This window comes from Sciurus vulgaris (assembly GCF_902686455.1).
Source record: "Sciurus vulgaris genome assembly, chromosome: 3".
NCBI classification, from domain to species: Eukaryota; Metazoa; Chordata; class Mammalia; order Rodentia; family Sciuridae; genus Sciurus; species Sciurus vulgaris.
In genome coordinates, this window is record NC_136463.1 from 124,748,765 (window position 1) to 124,775,425 (window position 26,661).

General features: G+C 40.3%; 1 protein-coding gene across 5 annotated transcripts in view; it reads left to right on the plus strand.

The window, feature by feature from the left end:
• The window catches only part of MYO3B (myosin IIIB), a 548,027-nt gene that overhangs the window by 328,083 nt on the left and 193,283 nt on the right, over positions 1-26,661 (plus strand). For all 5 annotated transcript variants that reach the window (XM_079135472.1, XM_079135470.1, XM_079135469.1 and 2 more), the window contains exons 23-24: positions 19,066-19,145; positions 26,218-26,295. In XM_079135472.1, the coding sequence (XP_078991598.1) occupies positions 19,066-19,145; positions 26,218-26,295 (158 nt within the window). The remainder of the gene's footprint in view (positions 1-19,065; positions 19,146-26,217; positions 26,296-26,661) is intronic.

Genomic DNA, 26,661 nt, shown 5'->3' on the forward strand with positions numbered 1-26,661 from the left:
AATCATACATGTACCTAGGGTAATAGTTTTTGATTCATTCTGTTATTTCCCCCCCCACCCATCCCACCACTCTTATCCTTCTATACAGTCCCTCCTTCCTCCATTCTTGCCCCCCTCCCACCCCCTATTATGTGTCATCATCCGATTATCAGTGAGATCATTCCTCCTTTGGTTTTTTGAGATTGGCTTATCTCATTTAGCATGATATTCTCCAATTTCATCCATTTGCCTGCAAATGCCATAATTTTATTATTCTTTATGGCTGAGTAATATTCCATTGTATATATATACCAGTTTCTTTATCCATTCATCAATTGAAGGGCATCTAGGTTGGTTCCATAGTCTGGCTATTGTGAATTGAGCAACTATGAACATTGATGTGGCTGTATCTCTGTAGTGTGCTGATTTTAAGTCCTTTGGGTATAGGCCAAGGAGTGGGATAGCAGGGTCAAATGGTAGGTCCATTCCAAGTTTTCTCAGGAATCTCCACACTGCTTTCCAGAGTGACTGCACTAATTACCAGCCCCACCAGCAATGTATGAGTGTACCTTTTTCCCCACATCCTCTCCAACACCTGTCGTTACTTGTATTCTTGATAATCGCCATTCTAATTGGAGTGAGATGGAATCTTAGTGTAGTTTTGATTTGCATTTCTCTTATTACTAAAGATGGTGAACATTTTTTCATATGTTTGTTGATTGCTTGTAGATCTTCTTTGGTGAAGTGTCTGTTCATTTCCTTACTCCATTTGTTGATTGGGTTATTTGTATTCTTGGTGTAGAGTTTTTTGAGTTCTTTATATATTCTGGAAATTAGTGCTGTATCTGAAGTATGAGTGGCAAAGATATTCTCCCACTCTGTAGGCTCTCTTTTCGCATTGCTGATAGTTTCCTTTGCTGAGAGAAAGCTATTTAGTTTGAATCTGTCCCAGTTATTGATTCTTGCTTTTTTTTCTTGTGCTATGCGAGTCCTGTTAAGGAAGTCTGATCCTAAGCCAACAAGGTGAAGATTTGGACCTACTTTTTCTTCTATAAGATGCAGGGTCTCTGGTCTGATTTCAAGGTCCTTGATCCATTGTGAGTTGAGTTTTGTTCAGGGTGAGAGATAGGGGTTTAGTTTCATTCTGTTGCATATGGATTTCCAGTTTTCCCAGCACCATTTGTTAAAGAGGTTATCTTTTCTCCATTGCATATTTTTGGCCCCTCTGTGTAGTATGAGAAAATTGTATTTATATGGGTTTGTGTCCGTGTCCTCTATTCTGTACCATTGATCTACCTGTCTATTTTGGTGCCAATACCATGCTGTTTTTGTTACTATTGCTTTGTAGTATAGTTGAAGTTCTGGTATTGTGATACCCCTGCTTCACTCTTCCTGCTAAGGATTGCTTTAGCTATTCTGGGTTTCTTATTCTTCCAGATGAATTTCATGATTGCTTGCTCTATTTCTGTAAGGTACGTCATTGGGATTTTAATTGGAATTGCATTGAATCTGTATAGCACTTTTGGTAGTATGGCCATTTTGACAATATTAGTTCTGCCTATCCAAGAACATGGGAGATCTTTCCATCTTCTAAGGTTTTCTTTAATTTCTTTCTTTAGTGTTCTGTAGTTCTCATTGTAGAGGTCTTTCACCTCTTTTGTTAGATTGATTCTCAAATATTTTTTTTGAAGCTATTGTGAATGGGGTAGTTTTCCTAACTTCTCTTTCTGAAGATTCATCACTTATGTATAAAAATGCATTGGATTTATGAGCATTAATCTTACATCCTGCTACTTTATTGAATTCACTTATGAATTCTAAAAGTTTTCTGGTGGAATTTTCTGGTTCCTCTAAATATACAATCATGTCATTCAGCAAATAGGGATAGTTTGAGTTCTTCTTTTCCTATTCATATCTCTTTAATTTCCTTGGTCTGTCTAATTGCTCTGGCTAGAGTTTCGAGGACAATGTTGAATAGAAGTGGTGAAAGAGGGCATCCCTGCCTTGTTCCAGTTTTTAGGGAGAATGCTTTCAGTTTTTCACCATTTAGAATAATATTGGCCATGGGCTTAGTATAGATGGCCTTTACAATGTTAAAGAATGTTCCCACTATCCCTATTTTTCTAGTGTTTTGAGTATGAAGGGATGTTGTATTTTATCAAATGCTTTTTCTGCATCTATTGAAATAATCATGTGATTCTTGACTTTAAGTCTATTGATATGGTGAATTACATTTATTGATTTCAGGATATTGAACCAACCTTGTATCCCTGGGATAAAACCCACTTGATCGTGGTGCACTATCTTTTTAATATATTTTTGTATGCGATTATGCTAAAGATCTTGTTGAGAATTTTTGCGTCGATGTTCATTAAGGATATTGGTCTGAAATTTTCTTTCCTCAATGTGTCTCTGTCTGGTTTAGGTATCAGGGTGATATTGGCTTCATAGAATGAGTCTGGGAGGGTTCCCTCTTCTTCTATTTTATGGAATACTTTGAGAAGTATTGGAATGAGCTCTTCTTTAAAGGTTTTGTAGAACTCGACCTAGAACCCATCTGGTCCTGGACTTTTCTTTGTTGGTAGGCTTTTGATGACTTCTACTCATTACTTTAAATTGATCTATTTAAATTGTGTATGTCCTCCTGGTTCAGTTTAGGTAATTCGTATGTCTCTAGAAAATTGTTGATGTCTTTTAGATTTTCTATTTTGTTGGTGTATAGATTTTCAAAATAGCTTCTAATTATGTTTTGTATTTCGATCATGTCTGTTGTGATATTTCCTTGTTTATTCCAAATTTTAGTAATGTGGGTTTTCTCTCTCCTTCTCTTTGTGTGGCTAAGGGCTTATCAATTTTGTTTATTTTTTCAAGGAATCAACTATTTATTTTGTCAATTTTTTCTGTTGTTTCTTTCATTTCAATTTTGTTGATTTCAGCTCTGATTTTAACTATTTCCTGTCTTCTACTACTTTTGGTGTTGCTCTGTTCTTCTTTTTCTAGGGCTTTCAACTGTAGTGTTAGGTCATTTATTTGTTGATTTTTTTCTTCTTTTATTGAATGTGCTCCATGAAATAAATTTTCCTCTAAGAACTGCTTTCATAGTGTCCCAGAGATTTTAATATGTTCTTTCTTTGTTCTCATTTACCTCTAAGAATTTTTAAGTTTCCTTCCTGATATCTTCTGTTATCAATTCATCATACAATAGCATATTATTTAATCTCCAGGTGTTAGCATAGTTTCTGTTTCTTACTCTGTCATTTATTTCTAATTTCAATCCATTATGATCTGATAGAATACAAGGTAGTGTCTCTATCTTCTTGTATTTGCTAACAGTAGCTTTGTGGCATAATATATGGTCTATTTTAGAGAAGGATCCATGTCCTGCTGAGAAGAAAGTGTATTCGCTCTTTGTTGGATGGTATATTCTATAAATGTCCATTAAGTCTAAATTATTGATTGTGTTTTTGAGATCTATGGTTTCTTTGTTCAATTTTTGTTTGGAGGATCTATCCAGTGTTGAGAGAGGTGTGTTAAAATGGCCTAGTATTATTGTGTGTGGTCTATTTGATTTCTGGAATTGAGAAGGATTTGTTTGACGTACATGGTTGAGCAACTGTTTGGGGCATAGATATTTATGATTGTTATGTCTTGCTGATTTATGCTTCCCTTAAGCAGTATGAAATGTCCTTCTTTATCCCTTCTGACTAACTTTGGCTTGCAGTCCACATTATGTGATATGAGGATGAATACTCCGGCTTTTTTGCTGTGTCCATGTGCATGGTATGTTTTTCCCCATCCTTTCATCTTTAGTCTGTGGGTATCTCTTTCTATGAGATGAGTCTCTTGCAGGCAGCATATTGTTGGACCTTTCTTTTTAATCCAATCTGCCAGTCTATGTCTTTTGATTGATGAGTTCATGCCATTAACATTCAGGGTTATTATTGAGATATGATTTGTATTCCCAATCATTTGGCTCTTTTTTTTTTGACACGACTTGATATCACCTTTATTTGGTTGTTCCTTTAGGGTAGTTCCTCCCTTTGTTGATTTACATCATTCATTGTTTTTCATCTCTTCCTCATGGAATATTTTGCTGAGAATGTTCTGTAATACCGGCTTTCTTTTTGTAAATTCTTTTAGCTTTTGTTTATCATGGAAGGATTTTATTTCGTCGTCAAATCTGAAGGTAAGTTTTGCTGGGTATAAGGTTCTTGGTTGGCATCCATTTTCTTTAAGGGCTTGGTAAATGTTGTTCCAGACCCTTCTAGCTTTTAGGGTCTGGTTTGAAAAATCTGCTGATATTCTTATTGCTTTCCCCCTGAATGTAATTTGGTTCTTTTCTCTCACAGCCTTTAAAATTCTATCTTTATTTTGTATGTTAGGTATTTTCATTATAATGTGTCTTGGTGTGGGTCTATTGTAATTTTGTGTACTTGGAGTCCTATAAGCCTCTTGTATTTGATTTTCCATTTCATTCTTCAGATTTGGGAAATTTTCTGATGTTATTTCATTGAATAGATTGTTCATTCCTTTGGTTTGTTTCTCTAAGCCTTCCTCAATCCTGATAATTCTTAAATTTGGCCTTTTCATGATATCCCATAATTCTTGTAGATTCTGTTCATGATTTCTTACCATCTTCTCTGTTTAGTCAACTGTTTTCAAGATTAAATATTTTGTCTTCAATATCTGAGGTTCTGTCTTCCAGGTGTTCTATCCTATTGGTTATGCTTTCTATGGAGTTTTTAATTTGGTTTATTGTTTCCTTCATTTCAAGGACTTCTGTTTTTTTTTTTTTTTCAATATCGCTAACTTTATTTTTTTTTTTAATGTGACTTTTTTTTTATTGTAAACAAATGGGATACATGTTGTTTCTCTGTTTGTACATGGCGTAAAGGCATACCATTTGTGTAATCATAAATTTACATAGAGCAATGTTGTTTGATTCATTCTGTTATTTTTTCCCTTCCCCCCACCCCTCCCACCCCTCTTTACCCTCTATACAGTAGTTCCTTCCTCCATACTTGCCCCCCTCCCTAACCCTAACTCTAACCCTTCCCTCTCCCCCATTATGTGTCATCCTCCACTTATTAGCGATATCATTCGTCCTTTGGCTTTTTGAGATTGGCTTATCTCACTTAGCATGATATTCTCCAATTTCATCCATTTGCCTGCAAATGTCATAATTTTATCATTCTTTATGGCTGAGTAATATTCCATAGTATATATATCCCACAGTTTCTTTATCCACTCATCAATTGAAGGGCATCTAGGTTGGTTCCACAGTCTGGCTATTGTGAATTGAGCAGCTATGAACATTGATGTGGCTGTATTTCTGTAGTATGCAGATTTTAAGTCCTTTGGGTATAGGCCAAGGAGTGGGATAGCTGGGTCAAATGGTGGTTCCATTCCAAGTTTTCTAAGGAATCTCCACACTGCTTTCCATAGTGGCTGCACTAATTTGCAGCCCCACCAGCAGTGTATGAGTGTACCTTTCTCCCCACATCCTCGCCAACACCTGTTGTTGCTCGTATTCTTGATAATCGCCATTCTAATTGGGGTGAGATGGAATCTTAGGGTGGTTTTGATTTGCATTTCTCTTATTACTAGAGATGTTGAACATTTTTCCATATGTTTGTTGATTGCTTGTAGATCTTCTTCTGTGAAGTGTCTATTCATTTCCTTAGCCCATTTGTCGACTGGACTATTTGAATTCTTGGAGTAGATTTTTTTGAGTTCTTTATAGATTCTGGAGATTAGTGCTCTATCTGAAGTATGATTGGCAAAGATATTCTCCCACTCTGTAGGCTCTTTCTTTGCATTGCTGATAGTTTCCTTTGCTGAGAGAAAGCTTTTTAGTTTGAATCTATCCCAGTGGTTGATTCTAGCTTTTATTTCTTGTGCTATGGGAGTCCTGTTAAGGAAGTCTGGTCCTAGACCAACAAGGTGAAGATTTGGACCTACTTTTTCTTCTATAATCTGCAGGGTCTCTGGTCTGATTCCGAGGTCCTTAATCCATTTTGAGTTTAGTTTCGTGCATGGTGAGAGATATGGGTTTAGTTTCATTCTGTTGCATATGGATTTCCAATTCTCCCAGCACCATTTGTTGAAGAGGCTATCTTTTCTCCATTGCATATTTTGGGCACCTTTGTCTAGTATGAGAAAATTGTATTTATTTGGGTTTGTGTCCGTGTCCTCTATTCTGTACCATTGATCTACCTTTCTATTTTGGTACCAATACCATGCTGTTTTTGTTACTATTGCTTTGTAGTAGAGTTGAAGATCTGGTATTGCAATACCCCCTGTTTCACTCTTCCTGCTAAGGATTGCTTTAGCTATTCTGGGTTTCTTATTCTTCCAGATGAATTTCATAATTGCTTGCTCTATTTCTGTAAGGTACGTCATTGGGATTTTAATTGGAATTGCATTGAATTTGTATAGCACTTTAGGTAGTATGGCCATTTTGACAATATTAATTCTTCCTATCCAAGAACATGGAAGATCTTTCCATCTTCTAAGGTGTTCTTTAATTTCTTTCTTTAGTGTTGTATAGTTCTCATTGTAGAGGTCTTTCACCTCTTTTGTGAGATTGATTCGCAAGTATTTTATTTTTTTCGAGGCTATTGTGAATGGGGTAGTTTTCCTAATTTCTCTTTCTGAAGATTCATCACTTATGTATAAAAATGCGTTGGATTTATGGGCATTGATCTTGTAACCTGCTACTTTACTGAAATCACTTATGAGTTCTAAGAGTTTTCTGGTGGAATTTCCAGGTTCCTCTAAATATATAATCATGTCATCAGCGAACAGGGATAGTTTGAGTTCTTCTTTTCCAATTCGTATCCCTTTAATTTCTTTGGTTTGTCTAATTGCTCTGGCCAGAGTCTCAAGAACGATGTTGAATAGAAGTGGTGAAAGAGGGCATCCCTGCCTTGTTCCAGTTTTTAGGGGGAATGCTTTCAGTTTTTCACCATTTAGAATGATATTAGCCATGGGCTTAGCATAAATGGCCTTTACAATGTTAAGGAATGTTCCCACTATCCCTATTTTTTCTAGTGTTTTGAGCATGAAGGGGTGCTGTATTTTATCAAATGCTTTTTCTGCATCTATTGAAATAATCATGTGATTCTTGACTTTAAGTCTATTAATATGGTGAATTACGTTTATTGATTTCCTGATGTTGAACCAACCTTGCATCCCTGGGATGAAACCCACTTGATCATGGTGCACTATCTTTTTAATATGTTTTTGTATGCGATTTGCTAAAATTTTGTTGAGAATTTTTGCGTCGATGTTCATTAAGGATATTGGTCTGAAATTTTCTTTCCTTGATGAGTCTCTGTCTGGTTTAGGTATCAGTGTGATATTGGCTTCATAGAATGAGTTTGGGAGTGTTCCCTCCTCTTCTATTTTATGGAATACTTTGAGAAGTATTGGAATGAGCTCTTCCTTAAAAGTTTTGTAGAACTCGGCTGAGAACCCATCTGGTCCCGGACTTTTCTTTGTTGGAAGGCTTTTGATGACTTCTTCTATTTCAGTACTTGAAATTGGTCTATTTAAATTGTTTATGTCCTCCTCATTCAGTTTAGGCAATTCATATGTCTCTAGAAACCTGTTGATGTCTTCGAAATTTTCTATTTTGTTGGAGTATAGATTTTCAAAATAGCTTCTAATTATGTTTTGTATTTCAATCCTGTCTGTTGTGATATTTCCTTGTTCATTCCGAATTTTAGTGATTTGGGTTTTCTCTCGTCTTCTCTTTGTTAGTGTGGCTAAAGGTTTATCAATTTTGTTTATTTTTTCGAAGAACCAACTATTTATTTTGTCAATTTTTTGTATTGTTTCTTTTGTTTCAGTTTCATTGATTTCAGCTCTGAGTTTAACTATTTCCTGTCTTCTACTACTTTTGGTGCTGTTCTGTTCTTCTTTTTCTAAGGCTTTGAGCTGTAGTGTTAGGTTGTTTATTTGTTGAGTTTTACTTCTTTTATTAAATGCGCTCCATGAAATAAATTTCCCTCTAAGTACTGCTTTCATAGTGTCCCAGAGATTTTGATATGATGTTTCTTTGTTCTCATTTACCTCTAAGAATTTTTTAATTTCCTTCCTAATATCTTCTGTTATCCATTCATCATATAATAGCATATTGTTTAATCTCCAGATGTTGGAGTAGTTTCTGTGTTTTACTCTTTCATTTATTTCTAACTTCAATCCATTATGATCTGATAGAATACATGCTAGTGTCTCTATCTTCTTGTATTTGCTAACATTAGCTTTGTGGCATAATATATGGTCTATTTTAGAGAAGGATCCATGTGCTGCTGAGAAGAAAGTGTATTCACTCTTGGTTGGATGGAATATTCTATAAATGTCCGTTAAGTCTAAATTATTGATTGTGTTGTTGAGATCTATGGTTTCTTTGTTCAATTTTTGTCTGGAAGATCTGTCCAGTGGTGAGAGCGGCGTGTTAAAATCACCTAGTATTATTGTGTTGTGGTCTATTTGGTTTCTGAAATTGAGAAGGATTTGTTTGACATACATAGATGAGCCACTGTTTGGGGCATAGATGTTTATGATTGTTATATCTTGCTGATTTATGCTTCCCTTAAGCAGTATGAAATGACCTTCTTTATCCCTTCTGACTAACTTTGGCTTGAAGTCCACATTATCGGAAATGAGGATGGATACTCCAGCTTTTTTGCTGAGTCCATGTGCATGGTATGTTTTTCCCCATCCTTTCACCTTTAATCTATGGGTATCTTTTTCTATGAGGTGAGTCTCTTGCAGGCAACATATTGTTGGATCTTTCTTTTTAATCCAGTCTGCCAGTCTATGTCTTTTGATTGATGAATTCAGGCCATTAACATTCAGGGTTATTATAGAGAAATGATTTGGTTTCCCGGTCATTTGGTTCATTTTTAAAATTTTGTTTATTTATTTGTTTGACACAACTTGTTTCCTCCTTTATTTGACAATTCCTTTAGGATAATTCCTCCCTTTGCTGATTTGCTTCTTTGTTTTTCATCTCTTCCTCATGGAATATTTTGTTGAGAATGTTCTGTAATGCTGGCTTTCTTTTTGTAAATTCTTTTAGCTTTTGTTTATCATGGAAGGATTTTATTTCATCGTCAAATTTGAAGGTAAGTTTTGCTGGGTATAAGATTCTTGGTTGGCATCCATTTTCTTTCAGGGCTTGAAAAATGTTGTTCCAGGACCTTCTAGCTTTTAGGGTCTGGATTGAAAAATCTGCTGATATGCGTATTGGTTTCCCCCTGAATGTAATTTGGTTCTTTTCTCTCACAGCCTTTAAAATTCTGTCTTTATTTTGTATGTTAGGTATTTTCATTATAATGTGCCTTGGTGTGGGTCTGTTGTAATTTTGTGTATTTGGAGTCCTGTAAGCCTCTTGACCTTGATTTTCCATTTCATTCTTCAGATTTGGGAAATTTTCTGATATTATTTCATTGAATAGGTTGTTCATTCCTTTGACTTGTTTCTCTAGGCCTTCCTCAATCCCAATAATTCTTAAATTTGGCCTTTTCATGATATCCCATAGTTCTTGTAGATTCTGTTCATGATTTCTTACCATCTTCTCTGTTTCTTCAACTTTGTTTTCAAGGTTAAATATTTTGTCTTCAATGTCTGAGGTTCTGTCTTCCAGGTGTTCTATCCTATTGGATATGCTTTCTATGGAGTTCTTAATTTGGTTTATTGTTTCCTTCATGTCAAGGATTTCTGTTTGGTTTTTTTTCAATATCTCTAACTCTTTATTGAAATGATCTTTTGCTTCCTGTATTTGCTCTTTTAACTGTCGATTGGTGCGATCATTCAATGCTTGCATTTGCTCTTTCATCTCATCGTTTGCTTCTCTGATCATTTTAATTATGTACATTCTGAACTCCTTTTCTGTCATTTCTTCTGCCATGCTGTCATTGGGTTTTATTGATGTAACATCTAGATTTGTTTGCAGCATTTTCTTTCCTTGTTTTCTCATATTGTTCAGATATCAGTGGACCGCTGAGATATTGCAGATTTCCTCTGTTGATTTACAATGTCCCTGAAGATTTCTATATATATCCCCTCTTAGCCTTCAGTAGGCTGAAGTCTTGGAGGAAGTTGATAATGCGGTGCTCCACAAGGAAGCTGCCTCTCTAGGAGTGGTGGCCTTCAGGTGGGGTATATTCCCTGCTAGTGGGCAGAGGTGCCTCCACTTGTTGACCAATGGTCATCCAAAGGGGACCTAGGCTGTGGGCTGAGGCAAGGCCTGTTTGGGCCTGTGTCTCTGGTTTTACCGTCCTTGTGGGGAAACCTCACCAGGCAGGGAAGACTCACCCAGTGGGGAGGTCTCGCTGGTCAGTTTCCTCCTAGAGGTTCCCCTCAATTTACAGCTACTGCCTGGGCTGGGCTGCCTTCCTCTGCAAAGTTTCCAGGGGCCCGGCCCTACCTCCTGGGCCTGGGAGCCTCACCCTTCGCAGATGAATCTCCTTAGGCTGCCCCTCCTCAGAGAATTTGCCCACAGGCCTGGAACCTTCACTCCGCCCTAAGCCTGTCTCTGTGCGGCTCTTCCACCCAGAAGCCTCCCAGATCCCGGGACCCTGTTCTGCACCTAATCGCCTGGCTGCGTGGCCCCTCCTCTGAGCAGCCACCTGTGGCCCCGAACAATCGCTCTGAGTCCCAGAGACCCGCCACAGGCCTCTTCCTCCAGACAGCCGCCCAGTATGCCGGTGCGGTCACTAGGAGTCCAAGAAACTCACTTCGTGCCTCCTCCTCCCACCAACCACCCGTAGCCCGGGGCAATCAATCACTCCGAGTCGAAGTGACCCTCCCCGTTCCTCCTCCTTCTCCAGATAACCCCCCGGGTGTTCAGGAGCAGTCCCTCTGAGTGGCTCTGAATCCACGTGACCCGCTGCACGGGTCCTCTGGGCACCGCCCGGAGCTCTGGTGCGGCCACTCAAGACCAAGCGTCTCACCACGCTTCTCCTCCAGGCAGCCCCCCTGTGTTCAGGAGCTGTCACTTTAAGACCAAACAACTCACCACTCGCCTTCTCCTCTGAGCAGCCGCCTGGAGCGCTAATGCAGTCACTGCGAGTCCAAAGGACCCGCCGAGCTCCTTCTCCTCCTTCTCCTACTCCTCCGGGCAGGCCCCAGGGTTCAGAAGTGGTCAGAGTCCAAACAGCTCGCCACGCAGCCCCTTCTCTGGCAACCGTCTGTAGCTCCCGTGTAGTCACCCGAATCCAAGCGGCCGCTCCTCTTCCTCCTCGTCCTCAGGGCAGGCCCCGGGGTTCAGAAGCGTCGTTCTGATTCCAAACAGCTTGCTGCGCAGCTTCTCCTCTGGCAACCGCCTGCAGCTCTGGTGCAGTCTCTCCGAATCCAAGTGGCCATGCTCCTCTCCTCCTCCTCAGGGCAGGCCCCGGTGTCCTGAGTCCACACAGTTCTCCCCGCCACTCCTCCCCCGGGCAGCCGCCGGAGCCCCAGTGGCTGCTCCGAGTCCCAGCGCTGTGCCGAGCGGCCTCCTCTACGGCGCTCCCAGCTGTCCGAGTTCACTGCTCCAGCGGGGGGAGGGGCGTCTCGCCGGCAGTTCTACTTCACAAAGTTTCCTGCGTTCCGGGACCCCCGTCCCATCCGGGATGCCCCCCCAGGGGGTGAGAGTCACCCGGCTACTTTGAGTTGGTCCCAAGCATCCCAATATCTCCTCTCTTGAATCCTGAGTCCTGGAGCAACACGAAATGCAGCCACCCTCTAGGCCGTCATCTTGAAAACCTCGCTAACTCTTTATTGAAATGATCTTTTGCTTCGTGTATTTGCTCTTTTAACTGTCGATTGGTGCGATCATTCAATGCCTGCATTTGCCCTTTCATCTCATCCTTCAATATCTGCATTTGCTCTTTCATCTCCTCATTTGCTTCCCTTATCATTTTGATTATGTACATTCTGAACTCCCTTTCTGACATTTCTTCTGCCATGCTGTCATTGGGTTTTATTGCTATACCATCTAGGTTTGTTTGGGACATCTTCTTCCCTTGTTTTCTCATATTGTTCAGGTATCTACCCCTCTAATAGTGAAACTCTGGGATATTGCAGATTTCCTCTATTGACTAATAGTGTCTCTGTAGATTTCTAATAACTCACGTCTTAGCCTTCAGTAGCCTGAAGTCTTGGAGGAACTTGATAATGTGGTGCTCCACTAGGAATCTGGCCTTCTAGGGGTGGTGTCCTTCAGGTGCGGTATATTCCCCAGTGGCTCTGAGTTGGTCTGGAGTCTCTCAATACCTCCTCTTGGCTCCTGGGTCCTGCCAAAGGTCCTCTGGCCTCCTGTAGGTGTCTCAGGAAGGGAGCTGCCCTTCCAAAGATGGTGGCCACGCCCTCAGGAGTAATTCAAAATGCCTGCACCAGCCTATAAAGAAGACTCTGGCTAGCTCTGTGATGGCAACAAACCTCGGTGTGGTGGTCGGGCAGGGTTGTTCAGTGGTGGCGTCTGTCTTTGGCCTGGTGGTTGGGCAGGTTGGCTATCTGCTGCCCCGCTCCACAAGGCAGGCAGGTTGAGTGCCCGCCTGCTACCTGACTCGCCTGCCAGCTTGCTCTGCGACTGCAACCAACCAGTGATGGCACCGAGCTAGGTGCAGGGGTCAGGCGGGGTCGTTCAGTTATGACGTCTGTCCTTGGCCTCTGGCTGGGCGGGATAGCTGCCTGCCGCCTACCTCCATGATCCCTATCTCAAAATTTAAAAAAAAAAGAAATTTTTTTTTTAAAGGACTTGGGATTTAAGTCAGTGATAGAGTGCCCCTGGGTTCAATTCCAGGGGGAAAAAAGGACTCACAGGAGATCCTTAATATAGTTTCTCCAAATGTGAATAACTTGAGCATCACTGAATGAAAGTTCTCCTATTTTCAAACTATCCCTCTTTCCTGGACACTAAATGGTCTAGGATCATCCATTAAAAAATGGTTTCAAGAAAGCTTTCCGTTCTATGCAAACATCTCACTGGAGTAAACTAATACACTTATCTAGTAACCTACATTATCAAAGGAGCCTAGTGACCTCAACTTTGGAACAAATACAAAGGAGATTTGATGGGAATCTCAAGAAGGTGTATCCTGACTGGAAAATTTCAAGGGTGCCCAAAGAAGTGAGGGGGGTTGGTGGTAGCGTTAGGAAAGAAACAGCATTAAAGCCACAGTGCACCTTCAGAAGTGGAAAGAGTGAAGTGAAAAGAAGCTTGGGAACTTGAATACACTGTTTGCGTAATTCATGATTTTGCCCAGGACTGGCCTTGGTTGGACTGAAAACAACTGTGTTTCATGGGATGTTGCTCTGACATTGGAATATGGCATTCTCAGACCTCAGTGACGTGTGGGTGCTGACAGATATGGATATGTGGATTTCTTTTCTTTTTGTTTGAGTGAGTCAGTCTTCTTGGGTAGATCTTAGGCACATGTCAGTCGTCTAGGCTCTAATACATCTGTGAACATACATTATGTCCTGTGGCAGCCATGTTTTCCCAAGAAGTTCCACCAAAATCAATCAATCAAGGGCATGATCTAGGCATGGTAGTGCATGCCGTATTCCCAGCAATTTGGGAGGATGAGGCAGGAGAATCTTAAGTTCAATGCCAGCCTTAGCAGTTTAGTGAAGTCCTAGTAAGACACTAGCTCAAAATAAAAAATAAAAAGAACTGAGAATGTAGCTCAGTGGTAAAGTACCCTGGGTACAATCTCCAGTTCCCACAAATAGAAAACTAAAACTAAAGCTAAAAACAAAACAATAAAATAAAATAAAATAAGGGGATGAACTTCCTTCATCTGGTTCTAAGAGGAAAATTCTCATCATTAACGCAGACTGAACTGGCAAATTCTGCAGTTGTAGTAAAAAATGCAGAAAACAGAGAACAATTCACTATTTACTGTGTTAGGAAAGAAAACTTGTTTGCCTCCTGGTAACAGTCTGGGACTGGACACAGTTGTTTGCTGGGCTGACATCCTGTTTATAAGTTTTAAGGCTTAAGGAAGGAGGGAGGAAGGAGTTACTGGTTTTTCTCTAGCTTTGTAATTTGAGATTTCTGGGTCACAAATCTTTTAAGATATCATTTACTTCAATAATAATAATAGTGATAATAATAATCCTTTAAGCAGATCATCTGGAGGTGTTAATTATGCAGAAATTCCTTATAACTGCCAATTAGAAATCACACCAAAATGGAGAAAGGGTTTCTTTTGGTCTTTGAATTTCCCACATGTATGATAAAAGCAAAGCTGTGTATTTAGCAAAGAGTGAACTTGTTATCTGTGCATTTCTTCCTTCCATAGAACAGATGGGAGAAAATGTTGTTTTCCCCCGCATGTGTTGAAGACAGAACCCAGGACCCATGAAACAGACCAGGCAAACCTTCTACCACCAAGCTACAGCACCAGACCTCCTATGAATTCTTAATTCCTTCCTTCACAAGACCACAGCCCCTTTTTCTCTATATAAATCATCCATGTTCTTGTCATGAGAGATTAGGCTGTGTCCATGTGGGTTGGGAACTCTTCTACCTCGCTCTACCCATTTATTAACATTAACCCTTAAAGCCATAGAGAAGTGTCAGGAGAGAAAGTAAAAACTGCAGAACAAAATCTAACATTATACATTTTCTTCTAGTTGGTCTCCTGCAGCTCTGTCATATTTTATGACTATCTTAAGTTTCCTTAATGTATTAAATCTGAGCAAGTCCTTATTACAGATTTAGGATAGATGGTTATATAAAGATGAACTAAAATTTTTTAACATACAAAATTCTATAGTGTTTTTGTTTTGGGGTGGGTTGTATCGGAAATTGAACCCAGGGGCACTTAATCCCTGAGTCACATCTCCAGTCCTTTAAATATTTTATTTAAACACAGGGCCTTGCTGAGTTGCTGAGGCTGGCTTTGAACTCGTGATCCTCCTGCCTCAGCCTCTCCAAGCTGCTGGGAACTTTCTGGCTCTATAGTGTGTTTTAAAAGAACTACTGAATTAACTCCTTGCATTTTGCTAGCCACAGTGCTATGAATTAAAATTAGAATATTTCAATAGCTGCAAGTATCACGATGGCATAGGTCTGTCTCAAGCCAGCTCCACACACTTCACTAACCCAATCCCTCTATGAGACAAAGCAAAGTTTTTTGTTGTTGTTTTTGTTTGCTTGTTTGTTTTTTTGTTTGTTTGTTTGCTTATAGCAGCAAGGGAGATCACCTCTCAAAGCTCCGCCAGTGCGTTGAAGAAAGGAAGCCAAGGACAGAGTTTGTTGAGAAATAAAGCTACATTACCAACTCTCATATATACTTGATTCCTTCCCTTCACAAGACCACAACCCCTTTTGATTTAGGCAGGACTTTCAAAGTGAGGGCCTTTGATTAGGATTGGGTAAGGATCACACTAAAGCAGTCCGGGATTGCTGGAATCAGCAAGGGGAGAATTTTGAAAAGAAGGATTCATAGAACCACAGTGCATCAACTAATAGTTGACACTTTCTATGGAAGATAGATGAGTCTTTCAGGAAAGGAATAAACACAATTTGCCTGGGTAGGGCACCTCCCTGCCCTCCCACCCTCCCCACCTCGCAAAAAAAGGTCATGCTAAGGGAGGCAGGAACAGCACATAGTTATTGTAATGTGGACAGCAGGATATGGTGTCCATTCTTGGTATCCAAGCTAGCTGTGGGGTAACAGTTTTAACCTCTGGTCTACTTATATCACTTAATATTATAACATGACCTGAAGATTTGATTTTTTGTTTATAGTTCCTTGTATGTATAGCAATTTGAAACAGCTTTTGACAGTTCCAGCATTACTTTGCAATCATAGTGTGTTAACCCATTTCTTGTTTGGAGGGAGAATAGAAAAATTTCCCAAATGAGTGTCTACCTAATCGCCAGTGCTCTGCACCGAGTCAGCCCAGAGGGGGCAGCAGAGGGAGATGAAAGTCAATGATGGATTATTTAAAAAAAAAAAAAAAAAAAACGACAGCCCAACATTTGGGGCAATTTTTGAAAGATGAAATGATGGTGCCAAGGATTTTCCCAGAGATGAAAATTCTAGGAAGAAGATGGAAAAGAGCCACCTTTTAGAAGTACCAACTCTGTCTTCAGACCCCCTATCTCTTTCCCTTTAAGATGGAAAGAGGGAAATCATGTGGGATCCTGGTAAACGCCATTCAGATTCTCTCCTAACCCAGTTCCTGCATAGGATATAAATTCCATCAGAGGCCTCTGACTTCCGTGTTCTCTTTCCGCACTAGGTAGTCACAGTTTCTGAGAATCCCGGGAGGGGGTTCTGGGCAGGGAGGCGTGCTTAGCTAGGAAGAGGCTGTCTGGGGGTGAAGCACTGAGGATGCTTAACATTTGAAAGGAGTGTGAACACTGTATTTACATTTAAATTAAAATGGAAACTTCTTATAGGTTATGTTTCTGGAAGGTGTGTGTGGCGCATCTGCTGAGGCCTATTGTTTATTCATGCTGTAAATCCTTTGAAATGTGTTAAAATGCTTCCCACTCATTATAGAGCTCCTGCCACCCCTGGATTACGACTTTGATGTCACCAATCCCGCTTCAAAGGGTTCTTTCTGGGCTATTAATCACAGTTTAGCCTCTGAAGATATCGCCAGAGAAAACATTTGGACATCTTTGTGCTACACTCACTAAAACTTTGAAATCTTGAGCATCTTGCATATGCACAAATTGCAGCATTTCCTTTCATTGACAACTTTTTATTTTGCTACAGAATCAGATGACGCTGTGGGTAAAAATGCAAACAAATCTCTTCACACACTTGGTTTGATAAAGGGTGGGTGGTAGCCAGGAGGGAAGAGAGTCTGAGAGGACACTCTGAGCCTTCAAAGGTAAAGGCAGCAGCACTTTCCATTTATTTTCTTTCTTTCGGTCTCTTTTTTTCTTTTTCATTATTTATTTATTTATTTATTTGACTACTTGGTGCTTACAAAGAGAACTGGTGAGATTCCCTGAGCTCTTGCTTTCTATTCTTGCTTTGAGATCTATGCGAATTGTTCACAACAAATAATAATGATACAGATTGAATATCCCTTATCCAAATTGCTTGGGACTAGACATGTTTAAGATTTGGGATTTTTTTTTTTTTAAACTTGGGAATATTTGCATATGCATAATGAGATATCTTGAGGATGGGACCCAAGTCTAAACACAAAATTCATTTTTATTTCCCAAAAACCTTATACAAATGGCATAAGGTAATTTTATATTAAGGATATATATTTATATGTAGCATACATTTATTAATAATAAATTATATACCTATATATTTATACTAATATGAATGATAGAAATATATTGGTATATATCTTATTCATGTTAATATATAAATGATATAAATATAACAGTATATGTTTATGATAAATATTTTATTTATGTGTGTGTGTGTGTGTGTGTGTGTGTGTGTGTGTGTGTGTGAGCATGTGGTGCAAGGGATTGAGCCCAGAGTCTTACACATGCTAGGCCAACACTCTGCCTTTGAGCTATAATCACATCATCTATTTTACAAAGTAGTTTATTTTGTGCATGGGGCTAAGGCTAGAGGTCAGTGGTAGAGTCCAGGCTTAGCATGGGCCAGGCCCTGGTCTCAGCCACTAGTACCAATAACAGCAACAACAACAACTTTGTGTATAGAACAAAGTTTAAGGGGGCAGATTTTCAACTTGTAGCAACAGATCAGCCCTCAAAAAGTTTCAGATTTAGGAGCATTTGGACTTTGGAATTTCAAATCAGGGATGTTTGAGATACACTATTGGATCATATTCTTTTTTTTTAAATCATATTTCCATTTCATTTCTTTATTAAGTCAACCAGTATTATATAAAACTTACATTAATTAAATTTGCATGTCTTCCTTTTGTTCTAGGGGCCTCAGCCATGAACCCAGGATGGTTGAGGAGAAAAGTCTTTTTCCTCCCCTGTAGGACCCTTACTCTTCATCTGCACATCAGCGGTGTCTCAAACCCTCACCGTGGCCTCTGCCAGCCAGCTTCTTACGGGGAAAACTCCTGTGGGCATCTTTTTTCTCTATGTTCATATTCTTCTCTTTCAATGAGAGCCAGGCTCTACGTTTTTTGTTTGTTTGTTTGTTTGTTTGTTCTTTGGGTAGTAAAAAACACAGCATGAAATCTCCCCTCCTAGTGCATTATGAAGTGTGCAGTATCCTTAACCACGTGTGCGTTGTTGTAAGCAGATCTCTAAAACTCGTTCATCTTGCATGACTGGTAAGGCTGTACTCTGTACCTATTCCTCAGCAACTCCATTTCCTCTTGCCCCAGCCCCTGGCAGCCAGCATTCTGGTCTGTTTCTGTGAGTTTGATGACCTCAGATACCCCATCTAAGTGGAGTCATGAAGTATTTGTTCTTCTGTGATGGGTTTATTTCACTTAGCCTACAGCCTTCAGATTTATCCACATTGTAACAGATGACAGAATTTCCTTCTTTTTTAGGGCTGAATAATATTCCATTGTATGTATATGCAAATTTGCTACATTCATTTATTAGTTTTGATAGTATCTTTTTAATGTGAATTCTTCAGAGTTTCCATAAGATTATGTCATAATCTTGAATAATTTTTCTTCTTTTCTGATTTGAATGGTTTTATTTCTTTTTCTTGCCTAATTCCTCTAGCTAGGACTTCTAGTGCTATGTTAAATAGAAGTGGTGAGTGTACGCATCCTTTACCATGTTTCTGATCTCTGAAGCAAAGCTTTCAGTTTTTCACCATTGAGCATGATATTAGGTGTATGCTTTTCATCCCTTGTTATATTGAAGTAATTTCCTTCTAAGTTTGTAAATTAGATGCTTTTTGGGTTTTGTTTTTGTTTTTGTTTTCCTTGTGAAATTAAGGTAAATTCAATTTGTTTTATAAATTACTTAAAATCACTTACACTTTAAAAGTAATTATTATAATTTATATAATTGAAGTTTCAAAATTCAAATATTTTCAAATTCAGAATAGGTCATTTGAAAAATTAAAAAGAAAATACAAGGACACAAAGGGAGAAAACACTCATGATCCAGTTTCTTAACTTTTCCTTCAATTTAAGTTCTTTCTCATTTTTGCTCAGGTAATTTGGCCCAGACAAGAGCCAAGATAACTGCATCCTCAAGATCTTTACCTCCACATTTCAATTCTGGGAGAGCTAAGGTGAGTGGAAGAATTGCACCAAAAATGATACATGGGTGTGGGAGAGAGGGGTTGCTCCTACCCTGCAGGCACTGCTGAGTGGGTGGCATTAGTTCCCTTCACCCAGCCCACTGTCCGGAAGTCTAGTAAGTCTGGTAGAGATTGAAGCTACAGTGGTAGAGCGCTTGCCTCGCATCTGGGAGGCACTGGGTTCAATTCTGAGCACTGCATTAATGAATAAAAATAAAGGTCTATCAACATATAAAAAATTTTTAAAAAAAGAGATTGAGGCTATATGGGAAATGAGGGATTAGGAAATTTGAAAGAACATCATAGAATCTGTACTATTCTGATTCTCAGAAAGACCACATAAGATACAAGATAATGACAATTGAAAATAAACTCCATCTTGAAAGAGATAAAATACATGTCTTTGAGGCTATCACTAGCCTGCAGAGGAGGATAAGAGGACCAAATGGAATCAACAGGAAAGAAAGAAATCGAATTCCTTTCTATTGCTCTGCTCTGCTCTCAGAAACATGAGTTTTATACTTTGGGTATATGTGTAGGAGGGAGTATTAGGGTTCATAAATATCTGTATTTATGATATATATATATATTTATTTTTATTATTATTTTTTAAAATTACAGTCTGCTCTTCCAGCTAATGGTTAGCCAGAATATCAAGGGCTACCTGATTCATACGCAATGGCATATACAGTAATCCCCTTGTCTGTGGTTTAGCATTCCACAATTTTGGTTGCTTGTAGTCAGCCATGGTCAAAAAACATGAAATGGAATGTTCCAGAAATAAACAATTCATAAGTGTTAAATTGTGTACCATTCTAAGCAGTACGCCATCTTGCTGGGTCCTGCAGGATGTGAATCATCCCTTGGTTCAATGTTTCCATGCAGTATACCCTATCCACCCATTAGGTACTTGGTAGTTATCTCAGTTATCAGATCAACTGTTATGGTATCACTGTACTTGAACCACGGTTTCTGTTCAAGTAACCTTTATTTTAACCTAATAACTTTCCCAAAGCATAAGAGTAGTGATGTTTGTAATTTGAGTATGCCCAGGAGAAGCTGTAAAATGTTTCCTTTAAGTGAAAGATAAGAGTAATCCTTTTTTTTACAGTATATTGTCATAACTGCTCAATTTTATTATTTGTTATGGGTTTGTTATGGTTTGGATGTGAGGTGTCCCCCAAGAGCTTACATGTGAGACAATGCAATAAGGTTCAGAGAAGAAATTGGGTTATGAGAGTCTTACCCCAACCAGTGAATCAATCATCTGATGGGATTAATTGAGTGATTAAAGGCAGGTGGGGTGTGGCTCGAGGAGGTGGGGCATTGGGGTCGTGACTTTGGAATATATGTTGTATTTGGCAAGTGGAGCGCTCTCTCTCTCTCTCTCTCTCTCTCTCTCTCTCTCTCTCTCTCTCTCTCTCCTTAGTGTTCAGCCTCACCTTGAGCCCTGAGGAATGGAGCCTACAGTTGTGCTGGTTGGGTCTTTTAGTCACAGTGGCAAAAAAAAAGCTGACTAAAACAGGTTTTAATCTCTAATTGTGCCTAATTTATAAATTAAAATTTATCATGGTCATGCATGTATAGTAAAAAGTATAATATATAGATTTTGGTAGTATCTATCATTTCAGGCATCCACTGGGGGTCCTTGGATATATCCCCCAGGGATCAGAGAAGACTATGTACTAACACCAAAAACAGTTATCTTGAAGGTGATCAAGAAATAAACAGGTCACAACTCTGAATTCTCTTTTTTTTTTTTTTTTGTTTACCTAAAATATTAATTTTAATAAAGAATGAGCAATTCAACCACACATAGTACTGTTGAATATTATCCCCAAATTAATACAGATATATTTACATATGTATATATTTTTCCTTACTTTTCCTGAGAATAAAAGACTTACTTGCACAGAGTAGGAGATTACTTGCACAGATCAAGAGATTTTTGTTAATAATAACTTTTGTACCCACATTACTATTATGATCCATTTTCGTGTCTTACTTTTCAACCTTGCTACTTCATGGGAAAATATTAAAATTATTTAGCAGGGGTTATGTGGGCCCCTAGAAGGGACTTAGATAAATTGATTCACATCTTATGTGGGACCAAGAGGGATTGCAATCTATTTACAATGGTGCACAATTGAAAACTTATGAATTGTTTATTTCTGGCACTTTCCATTTTGTATTTTTGAACCATGGAGGGGTTCTGAGTGTCTCTTGATCTTACACTTAAACGTTTGTTTATCTTAAATGCAGTCAATTCTTAGTTTTTGTGTGAGTCCTGGGCTATAAATCACTGCAATCACCGGATCAGCAAACACTGGGCCATTGCTCCTTGAGGAAATACAGGGTTAGGTTCCTGAGAGACACTGGTCAGGGTCAACCGATCAATGCATAACCTCATTTTATGTTTCTGTTTAGAGCTACCTGATTTAGTGTATATTTCTTGTCAATGATTAATTCGGCCTTTCTTTATGTAAAACAGTGCTCCTCTTGTAGTATCTATGTCACGGAACTCAGCCAACAGCAAAAAAACTCATGCCTGAGTACAGCTGTGGAACGCGTGCCTTCTCCACAAGCACCGCACAACCTTTTTGTGCTTAGGAACAGTGAACGAGTGCTCCGGCACCATACCTGGGGGCGTTCCAAACAGCAGGACCAAACACAAATAAATGCAAAAGCGAGGCAGTTAAATAGACCTCAAAAATAGACCCTCATGTTTAGGAGCAGAGTTGAAACAAAAAAGGCTGAGCATCGCCCTGTTTGACTTTAGTTGGAAATTTGTGTGTTAGGAGACTCAAAGTTTTCACCGCTTTGTGAGCGTTGACTTTGGGGTGACAAGTGAATGTTAGTTAACAAGGGGGCAAATTTGCCATTATAGAATGTATAAGGGATGAAGATGGATTGAGATGTGGTGGGGTTGTTTTTGTTTTGTTTTGTTTTGTTTTGGAGTTATTGGCTTCCACCAGTTTCTAAAAGAGATCACGACACAAAAAGATTAAAGACTCCTGTACAGAATTCCTCGCCAGTCCAGATTCCTCTCCTTTCCCATATTTGATTTTTGACTGTAGGAGCCTGCCAGGACACTTCCCCTGCCCTCCAAACCCAGCATCCAGCACTCTCTCCACTGCTTTTCAGGCCCTGCCCCATGAGAAGCATGTCTTCTAGCATGGGGAGTATATTTACATCATTAAAATAATAATAACATGTATGGGTGAGATGGAAACGACCATAGATTCATTTTTACTTGGAAAGGAGGTGAACTGGAAGTTCAAATTAAGGCACCCCAAAACATGAAGGGGGTTGGGGAGATAGCTCAGTTGGTAGAGTGCCTGCCTTGCAAGCACAAGGCCCTGGGTTCAATCCCCAGCACCACAAACAACAACAACAACAAAAAACCATGAAGGGCAACAATAATTTTAAAAACAAACTTTGATCGTCTATCTCAACCTTATCCAAGATAAAAGAGCAAAGCAGCCCTAGATGAAGCCATGCTCTATATGGGAGAAAAAGTAAGATCTTTTACTCATTTGTCATAAGGTTCATGGCTGAGACCCTCATGACAAAGACAGATGGATGAGAAAAAAGCACACACATTTATTTAATGTGCATTTTTGCATGACATGGAGCCTTCAGAAATGAAGACCCAAAGAAACAATCTGTATATTTTTACAGTCATGCAGCAATATCACTGGAGGATCAAAAGGCTTTACCTGTGGTAACACAGCAGGGGGCAATTTGTTTAGATCCTTTTCAGTGTCCTTGCGTGACCTTGTTTCCTTCTGGTATTAGGTAAGACACCTGTCACATGAAGGCCTTAGAGAAGGTGGGAGAGTGACAATCCTAGGTTTTATGACCTGCTTTAGAAAAGAAAGGCAAAAAGTAGGGAATGGCCTTCCTGCTTCTGTTCTCCCAAAGGCCAAGGTGCCATTTCTTGGGTGGCTTGTCCTGAGCCCTGCGGGCTCCAACACAGGAAGCATGGCTGCTCAGGCCTGTTTGCGATGCCAGGCTTGCTTTCCCATTCAGTGCCACTGGGCCTTTGAGAGGGGTCAGGCCGTGGGCGTTTTACTTCTGAAGGGATAAATCTATCACTTGGTAGCAGTAAAAATTCTTGACAAAAGACCTTGTCAGGAAGATAATAAGTATAAGCACTTCTGAGGTTTCAGGATGCAAATAGTGAGCACTTACTGAGACCAGGAGACATTTTTTGGGTTCTTCATTTGTTGTTGAGATCTGGATGGTTTATGGGACTTTTTGGAGTCCATGTCTTCATCCTAGAGTAAATTTAGTTGACAGATGAGGCAAATCTTTTTAATAATACCATGCCTCAGACTTTGATTTTTAAAGTTATATCAAACCACATAACATGTTAAGAAGTCACATTTAGGAATCAGAACTGTATCCAGATCTAGGCTTCAAGACTCTGGAAAACATACTTAAAATCTCAGAAATCTCTGAGCCTTCATTTTCTCATATGTAGAATGGGACTAATAGTAGAACTTACCTCACATTGTCATTTTGAGAGTTCAATGGTCAGTACAGAACAATGATTTCACACAGGATACACTCAATACATGCTTTATTTCTCAAGTTTTGGTAGCCATCCATAGAAGCCAGCTGAGCTGTCGTGGTTGGGAACCTGCAACACAATGTGCAAAGCTTACCTGTGGAACCTGAAGGCCAATGAGCACCACTCACAAGGGCCAGGCAGGACATTTGCCATCTGGGCAGAAAGCGAGCTTGCTCAGCTCCAAATGGTTTACACTGTTATGTGAATTGGTTTTATAGGAGGAAAGTGTCTTGAGTTAGGCAGACAGTGGTTTTATGTAGAATATCCCTTCCACGATTGCTTTAAAATTTGTTCCCTCTTTAGATCCACTCTGTATTCAGGAGAACCTTATGACTTTGTAAATATTTAAGACCTTTCATCAACCCAAGACTTTTCTAAATTCTTAAATTAGAAAATATCTCAACAATGTATTATTTCTTCTGTAAAGTACGGTGCTGAGTATGTAGGTGATGAATTACAAACATTAGCACTTCCAGGTTGTAGGTAACCAAGAACAGGTTTTCTTTTCCTTTCCAAGAGTTTCCCTGTATGTGAATGCAAGGACAGTCCTTTCGAAACTGAGTGCTGGGTGGTGAGGCCCAGCTCCCACTTGTGGGGGTGTGTAGGGGGGTGCCTCCCTCCTGTCCACACCAGTTTTACAACCTTAGAAGTGCAAATTGGTTCTTTTTTTTTCTTCTTCTTCTTTCCATTTTGCTACAGGGTACAAATCTGTACTGAGCTTGAAAATAATACACTATTCCTTTAAAACTGTGTCTCAGTAGCTGGGCCTGGTGGCATCCATGTATAGTCCCAGTTAACATGGAGGCTAAGGCGGTAGGATAACCTGGGCCCACAAGTTCAAGGTCAGCTGGCTGGGCCCAAACAAACAAGCTAATAAAACTGCGTCTGAGCCATCAAGGGTTTCTGATCACTAAACACTTAAATTCTTGAATGCCAAGGGTCTACTGTTCCTTCTGAAGGCGGGTAACAGGTCAATCTATCACCACCTACGAGTAGAGAATTATGGATAAGTTTTCCGAGTCCTTTCTCAGGGCACCAGAGCCTTGGGGCCTGGTCCTCCGTTACTAATTTGAATAGAAAGGGAGGGTAATGAAGAAGAAAAGCAAGGTTCAAAGCAAGAGGTACTTCTTCAGGGGGGATCTCTAAATACAGTGTGTGTGTGTGTGTGTGTGTGTGTGTGTGTGTGTGTGTGTGTGTGTGTGTGTAGGTCAAGTGGGAAGCAGGGTAAGGGGAGAAAACATGGAGAAAAAAAGTTGGAGAAACTCTCCAAGTTTATCGTTCAGCAGAAGGCTGACCCCAGACACCATCCTCCCTTTGGTCCTTATTAGCTTGCCCCAACCCTCACCAGCTCTGAGCTCTGTGCTCCCATGCGGAGGGAGGGACGGGGAGGAAACCTGCAGTGTAGGCGAGGTGGAGAGCCTGGTGGATGGAGCAGGGGCGCTGGGTCTTCCCTTTTCTGTATTCGAGCACCCTCCCTTCTAAACACAGACGTTTTCCTTTCCTCCTTTTTCATTAAAAATTTAAGAAGACAAGCAGGTATGTCGCTATTTCAGCTGCATGTGGAGGACCTGCCTGCACCCAGAGTGCAGCCCGTAAAAAAGAAAGCTGCGCAGCCCAGATGTGTCCTCACTCGGGTCGTATTCCAACTCACGGTTTGGGTTGCTTTTCCAGTTTTTGAGAAGTTATCCCCCTTCTTAAACAAACCTGTGTTCTTTCTCTAACCCAACAGAAGTGCTTCCTTCCATTTTTCACAGTTGCCTGAACACCCCTCCAGGTGTACCTCATTATTCTCCCCTGCCAGGGCCCCCACCACTGCTTTTAGCACCCATTTGTTGATTTCCTTGAACAGGGCGGCAGCTGTCCTCATGGCCTGGGAGGAGGCTGCCTGGACAGCCCTCCACCTGGAAGAAGTGCTGACGTTCCTGCCTCATACCCCGGGCCACCTGATCAGGGTAGATGGGAAACTGCCGCTCATAGACACCACCAACCAAATCAGAATTTTTGTTGTCAAGTTACAATAATGAAACACAGGTTGCTTGTAATCCATTCCTACATTATTTTTCATCCAGAAATTCCTTCCCATCAGCTCAGGTAGTTTTTGGAGAGATGATTGGGAACATGTGTAGCCTGCTGGGTTCCCTGTGATTTGGTACCCCGGCTCCTGCCTGCAGTGAGCTCTTGGGAACCCTGGGAGGCAGGAGCATGTTGAGCACCAGGGGCTGATGGCAGGGAGGTGACTGGTGCTGACCTCATTCCCTGTGGTTGGTCGTGTCCTTAGAATCACCCAGCCTCGGGGCCTTTGCTGATTTCTTGAACAATGTATGTTCTTTTTTCTTCTTTTAAAGTTCTCCCCACAGTGAAGCTGTTGAAACTTAAACACCAGGGCCCTGGGGTATTTGATCACATAGCCTTTCAGATTTGGGAAAACCTGGAGAATGAATGAAGTGTCTGTATCCGAAAACCACTTCCCTCTCTCTGTGCTTCCAGGTGGACACCCTGGAGGTGTTTCGGCATCCGGAAGAAAGCACCAACATGAAGAGGCAAACCATGGCTTCTTACTTCCGGGTATGGGGTCTCCTTGATCTCTAGCCAGCCTTCTTCCAGAAAGACCTCGCCAAACCTTCCCACAAGAGGTTCAGTGTCACTGGAACAGGGCAAAGCTCAAGAGACAGTTAAGAAAGTGGCTGGTGGGAGGGAGGGCTGGGGCCGAGTGGAGGCGGCAGCAGAAACACTGTCACACTGAGTGACATTGACCGTTGTCCATTGAGTGCCCTGACTCCGGTAGCCTTTGAGCTACTTTTTGGCTTGAAAGCTACAGGGGTCAGCCATTTCTTCAGCAAACAATCATAGTCGATGAAATTACTGAAGGTGGCTTATGACGTTGAGATACTGAGGAAAGTATTAGCTATATTTTCCTAAGTTGAGTTGACC